Here is a 13,559-nt window from a genome sequence, read left to right on the forward strand (position 1 = left end):
TAAAACAGTGCTGCTGAAGAAATTGCACTGACTGAAATCCATACACACTTGCTAAAGGTAAATGGAGACGATACAATAGACATGAGCAATGTGAATCAATGGGTAATTTATTTTCAAGGTGTGAAAAGGGTGTGCATGACAAGCTGCCATGGCACAATCAACCCTGAACAGCTGTCATCCCTTGCAGTGAAGAGCATCTTGATCAACTCATCCGCACTGATAGGTGGGCAACAACCAGAGAATTCTGTGCAAAGCTGAATGTTGGGTGTAATGCCTTGGAAATAATGTTACAACATCTTGGTTATTGCAAAGTTTGTGCGAGTTGGGTTCCACAAATGCTTACGGAAGAACAAAAAACTCCTCAAATGAAAATTTGTCAGGACCTGCTGGACCAATATCAAGCTGAAGGTGACAATTTTCTGAATAGCATCGTCAATGGAGATGAGAAGGGTGTCACCACTACAAGCCAGAATACAACAGACTGTTCATGGAGTGGCGACATGAGAATTCTCCATCAAAGAAGAAATTCTGACGCAGCCATCTGCAAACAAATTGATGTGCACAGTGTTCTGGGATAGCCAGGGTGTGGTTCTTTTGGATGTCCTGTAGCCTGGAAAACTGTCAGTTCAGCACGTTATAAGATGACACTGACTAAGCTGAAACTCTGAATTTCCAAGGTAAGACCAGAGAGGAAGACCAGCTTACACATGCAGCATGATAATGCCAGGACCCACACCAGTTTTGTGACCATTCAAATCATTGCAAAATTTGGCTGGACTTTCTTACAAAATCCACTGCACAGTCTCGATTTAGTGAGTTCGGAATTCCATCTCTTTGGGCTTCTGAAAGATGGACTACATGGCAAACGTTTTCAAGGCTCAGATGTGGTTGAAAACGATGTAAGGAAGTGGTTAGCCTCTGCTAGTTCTGAATTTTACAAGTATGGCTTGCAGGCTCTGGTTCGTCGTTGGCAAACGTGCATAATGATTGGTGGTGACTATGTGGAAAAATAAGAAGAGAAGTTTGTTAACATCGAGTATGGATTTAAATGTCAGGAAGTCATTTCTGAAAGTATTTGTATGGAGTGTAGCCATGTATGGAAGTGAAACATGGACGATAAATAGTTTGGACAAGAAGAGAATAGAAGAATTTGAAATGTAGTGCTACAGAAGAATGCTGAAGATTAGATGGGTAGATCACATAACTAATAAGGAAGTATTGAACAGGATTAGGGAGAAGAGTTTGTGGCACAACTTGACAAGAAAAAGGGATCGATTGGTAGAACATGTTCTGAGGCATAAAGGGATCACCAATTTAGTATTGGAGGGCAGTGCGGAGGGTAAAAATCATAGAGGGAGACCAAGAGATGAATACACTAAACAGATTCAGAAGGATGTAGGCTGCAGTATGTATTGGGAGATGATGAAGCTTGCACAGGATAGAGTAGATGGAGAGCTGCATCAAACCAGTCTCAGGACTGAAGACCACAACAACAATGTGGAAAAATGACGAAATATGACTATTTAGCTGTGCCTTGTGTGATTTATGTATCCAGGGGCGATTCTAGAAGTTGGTCAAGGAGGGGCGGGCTAATGACCGGGGAGGGGGGTTGGGGAAATGGAATATCACTTAACAAAAAGAATTGGGATCCTCCACCAACAAATTGCTAAAATTTGGCGTTGCTTAAAGTAGTTTTTGGTAACTGTTTTGGGGTTCAGGTTAAAAATGTGTCTACAAAATGTGTGTGCCCAGGGAAATAATATGATCTGACCCAGTTGTCCATCAATTTCGCAGTTTTTGCCTGGGGTAGGAAGTTTAAATGTTGGTAGGCATACCCGACATATTTAGCTTTCTTGTACATTAATATACATCCATTATATATTAATAAATAATAAGACACACAATTTAAGTTAAATAATATTTATTGGGGATAATGCCAAATGTCAGACAAGCCTGAGTAAATAAAATATGGGGGTTTAGATAGTACGCTATTTGCCATTCTTAATCTTTTGTTAAAATGTGTTTGAAATACATTGCAACCTATATTGCCACATAATTATTTAAAAAAATGATTGATCCGTTTACGTAATATATTAACTGATTTCTGAAGTTATTTTATCCAGTGTAATATGATACTCCATTTTGTGTGTGTGTAAAGGGGGGGGGGGGGGTGGAGGTTGGGGAGCTATAGCCCTTAAACCCCCCCCCCCTACCCTTGCTACCACCCCTATATGTATCTCCTGTGGTTTCCATGAATAAAAATAGGAATCATTACTTTTGGAAGGACCCTCATCTTATCAATTAGGAAATTGAGACACATTGCTAGTAGAGTGGAGAGAACAAGATTTGGTTCCAGATGTTGAAAACCTCAACAGAAATCTCAAACAATAACTGGTTTCAAACCTTACAAGTTTCCAAAGCTAGGTATCAAAAAAGCATCAATCGCAATTAGCATAACTAATTTGTCTCAAAAAGTGTGCAGAAAAATAATGACTTAGGCATCATTTAGTTCATACAAGGATCTTACAAGTACAGTACACCACCTTTTAAAATATGAGAGTAAGTCAATTATTATCAGCAATTTAGGTATATTTTTGTTTATTTTGGTAGTATTGTCATCTTACGTTGATGACACATGCTTTGTTTATTTGTTGTTATATCTTTGAAATTTTCAAGCTGCTAGGTTAGTTTCATTATCACTGCCATGCTGTTAATAATGGCTGCTCCACTGTCTATTTGCACCAAAGAGCAGCAATGTTTAGTGATCTGTTTTTTGTGGTTGGAGGGCACATCAGGGGCTGGAATTCATCAAAGATATTCGGGACAGTATGGGAACAGTGTTTTGCCACAATGAAGCGTCTATGAATGGACTGAAAAATTCCGAAATGATCGCACCAGTGTGATGCACAATAAAGGAGCCAGACAACTGTTTGCCACTTCAAATGAAGAAACCATTGAGCATTCATGTGAAATGATTCTCTTAGACAGACGATTAACTATTGATGAAGCAGCACATCGTCTGTAAATTAGTCACGGTTCTGATCACAAAATCATCCATGACAGACTTCATATACTTCATGCAAGATGGATCCCAAAACAATTCGCACAATTGAATAAACAAACACACTTGGACACCTACAAAAAACATTTGGACTGCTATGGTAACAAAGGTGACAACTTCTTAGACAGGATCATTACTGACCATCACTTGTATGGTCCACTCAAACAGGCATTAAGGGGCCATTGATTTGCCTCGAACAAAGCAGTGAAAGAAGTGGTGCATTCCTAGCTCGCAGCTCAACGGATAACCTTCTTTTATGAGGGTATCAGGAAGCTCAATGATGGACTATGCCAAAAAATTATGTTCTTGTAAGTTTCCTATTTGGTTAAAATAAAATTTTATAATTACTTTGCAGATAATAATTGACTTACCCTTATAGCTGTCAGTATGATTAGCATAAACATATAAAATTTTTACGATATCTGTAATGAGCATGATTTACTGAAACCTTGGAGAAACCAGGCAAACAAAAATATTCAAAATTCAACCTGGCTGCCTTTTAATTCCTAGATAATAAAGCACTTTATAAGGGAAAGAAGGAAAATCAATGAACTGAAGACAAGCTATACACAAAAACTGCAAATTATGAGTATTATGTTGCTTAATCAGTACTTAATTGAATACAATAATTTAATGAATCTTTATTTTCATAAAGGGTGAATATAGAGGTCCTTTTATAATATACCTGATTTCAGCATTCTTGGCTCAACTCCAAACGTAAAATCTTTTACTTCTTTGTACCACTTCAGACAGGCATCTCGTGCTGTGACATTTTTTCCAGCATCTGAGGACCACACGCAAAAGATATTTTCCCCATATTTTCCATCTGGGCGATGACAAAATTTATCTTCTTTTGCCAAAGTTTTGGCCCATTCTGTAGCATATTCACACAACTAAAAACAAAGAAATTATTGTTTAGTTATTAAAATATTCAAAACATTTATGTTTGTACATAACAAAGTCTTTAATAAGAAATTATTTCTTGGAAATACATCAGTGTACAATCATACAATTTCATATTTTGTCACAGCATTTGCCAAAGTTCATAGATAACAGTTTATGTAAGGGGGAAATTATAGGAGCACATCCTTCTCCAAACACAGTTCTTTAGTTGTGTTTCTTCGGTGAGAGAGTGGGGGAGATGGTGCTGCAAATGATCAAGTGATAAACATCACAACTCCAAAAGTAAGCCCCGACTTGAAAGAATATGACTGGATAATTTTTCTAAAAAAGTCGATTGTCCATTTGCAATAATTTTATCTAATGTTTGTTGCATCTCTTCATACTCGAAGTTATTTACTTTTCAACAGTTCTGAAGTGTTTCTTCAACATAAGTCATAAATATGAAAGTTACAAAACTTATGAGTGGGACAAAGCAGTTAACTCTATTAATTAAATTATTAAGAAATTAGTAGAACATAAAACTTTTGCTCTCAGACACTTAACATTTGAGTCATTTAAGTTAATTTTGAAAAATAACAGTTGTTCTTAATTTGTAAAGTTTGCTTCTCCAGTCTCTGTAGTCACATAGCAGTAGAAAGAGTTATTTCCTACTAGAAATGAAACCGACACAACATTAAAAATGATTTGGTGCTATTCAGGTAACACCATTCTAACTTCTCTTGTATTTAGGGAGCTAATGGTGGTGTGTGAAATCAGTTAAGTTGCGTAAACACTTGGTTCGATGTTTTAGATAAAAACTACAGCTGGTCAATGACAAAGGGAGAAAAGTCTTCTCACATAATAACTACTTTCAAGCTGTCCGCCTCAGGCATTGTCCGATACCGATATCTTAAATTTGGATTTCATCCAGATGAATTTTAAGAAACTCCTCACTAAGCAACATATAGCTTCTTTTGATATACACAAGGTGTAGTGGGACACACTCAACTAACATTACCTTTCTTTAATAGAAATAGCTGATACCAAGAATATCTTTGAATCTTGTATAAGAGAACATTGTCTCAGCTGTTTAACTAAATGAGTTTCATTTGATTTTGTATACAATGAATTTCTGACTAAAATGTATAAAAAAAATTAATTTGATACAATCAATATATACTAACTCTATATGTACAGTTAAAATTACACTTTTTTTAGAGATATTTGAAATTATGAAATATCTGGCATACTTAAAATTCCTGTTATTAATTATGCAATCTGGTGCTAATTATTAAATTTATTTTTGGATTCATTTACAAAATAATGGTATAACTTGGTCATGATTATTCTTTTGTCAAGAATGTTTGTCAACTCTTGTTTTGTAAACTCTGTGGAATATTGTTAGTACCACAGAATGAGCTAGTGTGGTGGGCAGCCTCTGATGCAATTGGATGTGTATTTATGTTTAGCAATAACAATGTAAATTGCTGTTTTATGGAAGTGGGAATGGTAAAGTCAGAGTGATATAGAAGGGTGACAAAAAAAAAAGAAGAAAGAAGAAAGAAAAAAGAAAAAAGAAAAAAAAAGAAAAAAAAAGAAAAAAGAAAGATCGACCAGAGGTAATGTAACAGGCTTATATAGTCATTTGGAACTCGCAGAGTTGAAAAATTTCAGCCTCAAGAATCTACCCCTAGATGTAATGAACTGTAGCCAACAATGATAAAATGAAGATAATCAAAAAATTTATTTGTACATCTTACTCCTCTCCATGCTTTTGGAATAAATCAATTTCTATGAAGAACCTGAAAAACTACTGGTGATGTGTGTGAGGGTAAGATTGCAGTTGCGTGCATCATCCAGGAACAGTTGATTGACAATGAAGTCTTGTCTGTTGCAGAAGAAGGAAGGACAGAGATTTGTGCAAAATGCAGTTTATTTGAAACTCCAACCACTCAAAGAAAGAAGGCCAAGAGCTAGCCACCAACAATGGCAAGATACTATCAACAATGATGGATCGGATGAATTGAAGGAGGACTTTACAACTACGAAGAGGGGCATCAAAAAGAAAAGATAAGTACAAACAATTTTGTTTTGTAGACTTGTGTGATTGCTCGTAAAATGAAGAGAGACGAGGGTAGTAGCGATGTAGAGGTGAAAGTTCTAGGACTCAGTCAGGACATGTTTGAACCAAGTGAAATTGTTCTCAGCAAAGAAACAGTGAAAACCAATATTTTGCAGTTGATTGTGACAAAATCGGAGGAAATTAAGATGGGTACCAATAGCAAATTTAGTGCAGTTAATGAGCAGTTAACTGATTGAGTGTATTCTTCAGGGCTGTACCTGTCGTCAGTTTTTCAAGTCAGCTCACTCGTCGTACATTTAGATTTGGAAAGTTTGATTTTATAGATGTAAACTTACAATTTGTAATTCTAGTAATTTACCTTGCCTCTGAACCTATTTCTCTAATTTAGTGTTGCATTGTTTTGACCTTGTATCAATTCTTGTGACAGTATGTTCCACAGATCTGCAAATCTGAATGCCACATCTTGATATATGTATAGATGACGACTTGTTTAATAGATTTTTCCCTTATGTTTTCTGTATATTTTATGTATCAGATACTTCTATACACCCGCAATCTATCTTTTGGTTTATTTTTGTACACCAATTGGCAAACCTTATAGTCTCTCACAAAATATTGTAAACACACTGTTTCCAAATTTTGTGAGTGGGCTATTGTAAGAGGACACACTCCTAACATTCCCTTTCTTTAATAGAAATAGCCGATACCAGGAATATTTTTGTATCTTGTGCAGGTGAACATTATCTCAGTTGTTTAGGTAAATGAATTTCATTTGATTTTATATGTGATGCATTATATTTCTGGCTAAAACATATAAAAAGAAATTAATTTGTTATGATTGATATGTACTAACTCTGTATGTACAGTTAAAATTACTCTTCTTTTAGTAATAATTGAAGCTACAAAATATTCCGCAATCTGATGCTAATTATTAAAGTTATTTCTGGATTGATTTACAATAGAGATATAACTTGGTGATGATTCTTCATTTGTCAAGAAAGTCTGTAAACTCTTTGGTTTCGTAAACTCTTTGGTTTCGTAAACTCTTTGGTTTCGTAAACTCTTTGGTTTCGTAAACTCTTTGGTTTCGTAAACTCTTTGGTTTCGTAAACTCTTTGGTTTCGTAAACTCTTTGGTTTCGTAAACTCTTTGGTTTCGTAAACTCTTTGGTTTCGTAAACTCTTTGGTTTCGTAAACTCTTTGGAGTTATATATAAATGACCTAGTAGATAGTGTCGGAAGTTCCATGCGGCTTTTCGCGGATGATGCTGTAGTATACAGAGAAGTTGCAGCATTAGAAAATTGTAGCGAAATGCAGGAAGATTTGCAGCGGATAGGCACTTGGTGCAGGGAGTGGCAACTGACCCTTAACATAGACAAATGTAATGTATTGCGAATACATAGAAAGAAGGATCCTTTATTGTATGATTATATGATAGCGGAACAAACACTGGTAGCAGTTACTTCTGTTAAATATCTGGGAGTATGTGTGCGGAACGATTTGAAATGGAATGATCATATAAAATTAATTGTTGGTAAGGCGAGTACCAGGTTGAGATGCATTGGGAGAGTCCTTAGAAAATGTAGTCCATCAACAAAGGAGGTGGCTTACAAAACACTCGTTTGACCTATACCTGAGTATTGTTCATCAGTGTGGGATCGGGTTGACGGAGGAGATAGAGAAGATCCAAAGAAGAGTGGCGCGTTTCGTCACAGGGTTATTTGGTAAGCGTCATAGCATTACGGAGATGTTTAGCAAACTCAAGTGGCAGACTCTGCAAGAGAGTCTCCCTGCATCGTGGTGTAGCTTGCTATCCAGGTTTCGAGAGGGTGCGTTTCCGGATTAGGTATTGAATATATTGCTTCCCCCTACCTATACCTCCTGTGGAGATCACGAATGTAAAATTAGAGAGATTCGAGCGCGCACAGAGGCTTTCAGACAGTCGTTCTTCCCGCGAACCATACGCGACTGGAGCAGAAGGGGAGGTAATGACTGTGGCACGTAAAGTGCCCTCCGCCACACACCGTTGGGTGGCTTGCGGAGTATGGATGTAGATGTAGATGTAGAATATTGGTACTACCACAGGACAAGTTAGTGTGGTGGGCTTGCCTCTGATGGAATCGGATGTGCTTTTATTTTTGGCAATAACAATGAAATTTTCTGTTTTATGGAAGTGGGGATTGTAAAGTCAGTGTCATATTGAAGACTGTGACACAATAGAAAGAAGTGCAAACAGAGATAATGCAACAGGTTTACTTATTATTTATCTAGTCATTTGGAACTCACAAAGTTGAAACATTTCAGCCTCAAGAGACTACGCCCTAGACATGGCAAACTGCAGCCAACAACAAGAAAATGAAAATAAGTAAAAAACCACAAAGTTCTGTAAATTTGTGCCAGATGGGTCCCTTGTCATTTGGTTGCAGGTCATGTGGTGAGACATTTGGAGGTCTGTCAGATGCTTACAGCAAGGTCTGCAAAAGAAGTGAATGCATTTCTGAGTCATATCATTATCTGCAATGAAATTTGGGCCTCCACTACACTATAAAGCCAAAACAAGACATTGTGTGGATGAAAGGGAAGACAGCCACAGTAAAAACCAAGACTCAACTATTACCAGTTTTCTCTGACTGGCAGGCAGTACGCTCAATGATTTTTTGCACGAGCGATGCACGATCAATGCTGTATACTACCGCAAGCTGTTGAACCCAGTGAGAGTTGCATACCATCACAAAAGATGAGACCAACACATTTGAAAGTTTGCAATTTCATACCCAAATAAGGAAATATGTTACCTCAGATAAAGAGAAAACAGAGTGTTGCACTGCCATGATACGAGAATAAAAGGGACACAGAGTTGATGTAGCTTTTCTTCTTTCTGTGTTAATCATACATGGTAGGTGATCATTAGTTTAAAAAAAGTAAATATCAATCACAAACCAAAGGGAACACTATATGCAACTTTGTTATGGATAATGCAGAAGGAATGCAAAGAGAATACTAAATTGTATGCACAAAGGTATCCCAACAGAAAGTGTCAACAAGAAGTCAGCAGATACGCAAAACTGTTATTGGAGCACAAGTGGAAAGCCTGTAATGAGTGGAGTGAACAAAATACCCAACATCCTTGTAAAAGTTATCTAAAGAAGATTAAAATCATCACAATCTTCTGAAGCCTATTGCTCATATTCCAGTGTTAACACTATAGGAATTGAAAATGCCTCTGGAATAAGTCACTGTTCACATTTTGTGTGCAGATTAACCAGGGCAATTCCAGAACAGACATGTAATTCAGTAGCTCAGTTTTGATGTGGCTTCAGGACATTAGGTTCTTTTTACAAAGAATTCACCTTACCAAAGAAGCTACCTTTGTAAATCATGGAAAGATGAGTGTAAGAAATATGCTTTATTGAGCCACTGGGAAACCACAGGTTGAACATCAGAGATAGCGGAGTGTGAATGTTTGGTGCAGGATCATTGGAGACTACATGATTGCTCATTACTCCATTAAAGAAATCTTTATAAGCAGAAGATACCATTTCTTACAGAAGTGCTAGCACGTCTCATAGATGGAGTACTATTTTACACACATAGATGTACATGGTACCAACATGATGAGTGCTCAGCTCACTGCTTCTGGCTGGGAAAGTACTCTCATAGTTCTTTCATTGTAAACAGATATGAAGTGAAGACATCATCGGTTGGATAGCACATTTGCCTGATTTGACACCTCTAGACTTCTTTCTGTAGGGTAAACTCAAAGACTAAATCCGTGCTCATCATCATACTGTTGAAGCATGTACAGTAATATAGAAGAAGTCTATCCAGAAGTCATTGCATCAGCAACTGCAAAGGTGTACTCCAGAAGAGACTAAATGGTGGGCATTTCAAGCACTTTATGACATAAATGAAATTTTGAGGAATCAAATCAACCTCAAACTTTTGTTATTTCCTTTTTGTTGATTTTACCCTTGTGAGGACAACTAAGGAACTACCTGTTAGAAAAGTGGTGGCTCTGGTCACAAAAACTGACACTGGCCAGAAGAGTAGGGTGCTGACCATATGTACCTCCATATTTGCATTCAGTGATGCCTATTGTCAGACAATGACACAGTGGTTGGGTCTTCTGAGGTCTGTTTGGACAGAGTTTTTGTTGATTTTGATCATATAAGAGTGTATCTATACATTAAGCTCAAGACATGTAAACTATCTTTGTAACTAAATTCCCTGTTTTACAAATTGATTCAGTTTTTGATGTGCACATTTCTTTCAAGATTCTGACAGAAACTAGATCAGAACTGGTACCATAGCTAACTCGTGAATCGTCCTTAGATGCCATGCCCAGTGCATTCCAATTGGTGTGTTTGAGCAAACACTTCTAGCCAAGTGTGATTATTATTAATTATAAGTTAAACTTTTCTCCACTATTCTGCTTTTAAGTAGATTCTCTTAGCTGCATTCAGCTGGAGTGCACCATCAGCCTGACACATTTGTTCTATATAACAAGACAAACATCTGTAAAAGACAGCTATCAGGTTTATATTCCAAACTAATCAGTCTTAAGATCTAAATACTTCAATTTCTAATCAAATTTTGTAGACGGAAACTACAGTACTGGCAGCAGAAATTATCATAGTTCTATTTGAAGAAGTGGGCTTGGTACTTCTGTAATTAATGTTGTTGTTGTTCTCTTCAGTCCTGAGACTGGTTTGATGCAGCTCTCCATGCTACTCTATCCTGTGCAAGCTGCTTCATCTCCCAGTAACTACTGCAACCTACACCCTTCTGAATCTGCTTAGTGTATTCATCTCTTGGTCTCCCTCTACGATTTTTACCCTCCACGCTGCCCTCCGGTGCTAAATTTGTGATCCCTTGATGCCTCAAAACATGTCCTACCAACTGATTCCTTCTTCTGGTCAAGTTGTGCCACGAACTTCTCTTCTCCCCAATCCTATTCAATACCTCCTCATTAGTTACGTGATCTACCCATCTAATCTTCAGCATTCTTCTGTAGCACCACATTTCGAAAGCTTCTATTCTCTTCTTGTCCAAACTAGTTATTGTCCATGTTTCACTTCCATACATGGCTACACTCCATACAAATACTTTCAGAAACGACTTCCTGATACATAAATCTATATTCGATGTTAACAAATTTCTCTTCTTCAGAAATGCTTTCCTTGCCATTGCCAGTCTACATTTTATATCCTCTCTACTTCGACCATCATCAGTTATTTTGCTCCCCAAATAGCAAAACTCATTTACTACTTTAAGTGTCTCATTTGCTAATCTAATTCCTCAGCATCACCCGATTTAATTTGACTACATTCCATTATCCTCGTTTTGCTTTTGTTGATGTTCATCTTATATCCTCTTTTCAAGACACTGTGCATTCCGTTCAACTGCTCTTCCAAGTCCTTTGCCGTCTCTGACAGAATTACAATGTCATCGGCGAACCTCAAAGTTTTTACTTCTTCTCCATGAATTTTAATACCTACTCCAAATTTTTCTTTTGTTTCCTTTATTGCTTGCTCAATATACAGATTGAATAACATCGGGGAGAGGCTACAACCCTGTCTCACTCCTTTCCCAACCATTGCTTCCATTTCATGCCCCTCGACTCTTACAACTGCCATCTGGTTTCTGTACAAATTGTAAATAGCCTTTCGCTCCCTGTATTTTACCCCTGCCAACTTTAGAATTGGAAAGAGAGTATTCCAGTCAACATTGTCAAAAGCTTTCTCTAAGTCTACAAATGCTAGAAACGTAGGTTTGCCTTTTCTTAATCTTTCTTCTAAGATAAGTCGTAAGGTCAGTATTGACTCACGTGTTCCAACATTTCTACGGAATCCAAACTGATCCTCCCCGAGGTCAGCATCTACCAGTTTTTCCATTCGTCTGTAAAGAATTCGCATTAGTATTTTGCAGCTGTGACTTATTAAACTGATAGTTCGGTAATTTTCACATCTGTCAGCACCTGCTTTCTTTGGGATTGGAATTATTATATTCTTCTTGAAGTCTGAGGGTATTTCATCTGTCTCATACATCTTGCTCACCAGCTGGCAGAGTTTTGTCATGACTGGCTCTCCCAAGGACGTCAGTAGTTCTAATGGAATGTTGTCTACTCCATGGGCCTTGTTTCGACTCAGGTTTTTCAGTGCTCTGTCAAACTCTTCACGCAGTATCTTACCTCCCATTTCGTCTTCATCTACATCCTCTTCCATTTCCATAATATTGTCCTCAAGTACATCGCCCTTGTATGAACCTTCTATATACTCCTTCCACCTTTCTGCCTTCGCTTCTTTGCTTAGAAATGGGTTGCCATCTGAGCTCTTGAAATTCATACACGTGTTTCTCTTCTCTCCAAAGGTCTCTTTAATTTTCCTGTAGGCAGTATCTATTTTACCCCTAGTGAGATAAGCTTCTACATCCTTACATTTGTCCTCTAGGCATCCCTGCTTAGCCATTTTGCACTTCCTGTCGATCTCATTTTTGAGATGTTTGTATTCCTTTTTGCCTGCTTCATTTACCGCATTTTCATATTTTCTCCTTTCATCAATTAAATTCAATATTTCTTCTGTTACCCAAGGATTTCTAGCAGCCCTCATCTTTTTACCTACTTTATCCTCTGCTGCCTGCACTACTTCATCCCTCAGAGCTACCCATTCTTCTTCTTCTGTGTTTCTTTCCCCCATTGCTGTCAATTGTTCCCTTATGCTCTCCTTGAAACTCTGTACAACCTCTGGTTCTTTCAGCTCATCCAGATCCCATGTCCTTAAATTCCCACCTTTTTGCAGTTTCTTCAGTTTTAACCTACAGGTCATAACCAATAGATTGTGGTCAGAGTCCACATCTGCCCCTGGAAATGCCCTACAATTTAAAACCTGATTCCTAAATCTCTGTCTTACCATTATATAATCTTTCTGATACCTTTTAGTATCTCCAGGATTCTTTCATGTATACAACCTTCTTTTATGATTCTTGAACCAAGTGTTAGCTATGATTAAGTTATGCTCTGTGCAAAATTCTACCAGACGGCTTCCTCTTTCATTTCTTAGCCCCAATCCATAATCACCTACTATGTTTCCTTCTCTCCCTTTTCCTAATGATGAATTCCAGTCACCCATGACTATTAAATTTTCGTCTCCCTTCACTACCTGAATAATTTCTTTTATCTCATCATACATTTCATCAATTTCTTCATCATCTGCAGAGCTAGTTGGTATATAAACTTGTACTACTGCAGTAGGTGTGGGCTTCGTATCTATCTTGGCCACAATAATGTGTTCACTATGCTGTTTGTAGTAGCTTAACCGCACTCCTATTTTTTTTTATTCATTATTAAACCTACTCCTGCACTACCCCTATTTGATTTTGTATTTATAACTCTGTATTCACCTGACCAAAAGTCTTGTTCCTCCTGCCACCGAACTTCACTAATTCCCACGATATCTAACTTTAACCTATCAATTTCCCTTTTTAAATTTTCGAACCTACCTGCCCGATTAAGGGATCTGACATTCCACGCTCCGA

The 13,559-nt window shown here is 37.5% G+C and overlaps 1 protein-coding gene across 5 annotated transcripts in view; it reads right to left on the reverse strand.

Annotated features, from left to right (window-relative positions):
* Positions 1–13,559, reverse strand: part of LOC126340742 (uncharacterized) — a 1,108,193-nt gene that overhangs the window by 19,894 nt on the left and 1,074,740 nt on the right. For all 5 annotated transcript variants that reach the window (XM_050001714.1, XM_050001719.1, XM_050001715.1 and 2 more), the window contains exon 9: positions 3,747–3,954. In XM_050001714.1, coding sequence (XP_049857671.1) covers positions 3,747–3,954 — 208 coding nt within the window. The remainder of the gene's footprint in view (positions 1–3,746; positions 3,955–13,559) is intronic.

The sequence above is a fragment of the Schistocerca gregaria genome, chromosome 1 (assembly GCF_023897955.1).
Source record: "Schistocerca gregaria isolate iqSchGreg1 chromosome 1, iqSchGreg1.2, whole genome shotgun sequence".
NCBI classification, from domain to species: Eukaryota; Metazoa; Arthropoda; class Insecta; order Orthoptera; family Acrididae; genus Schistocerca; species Schistocerca gregaria.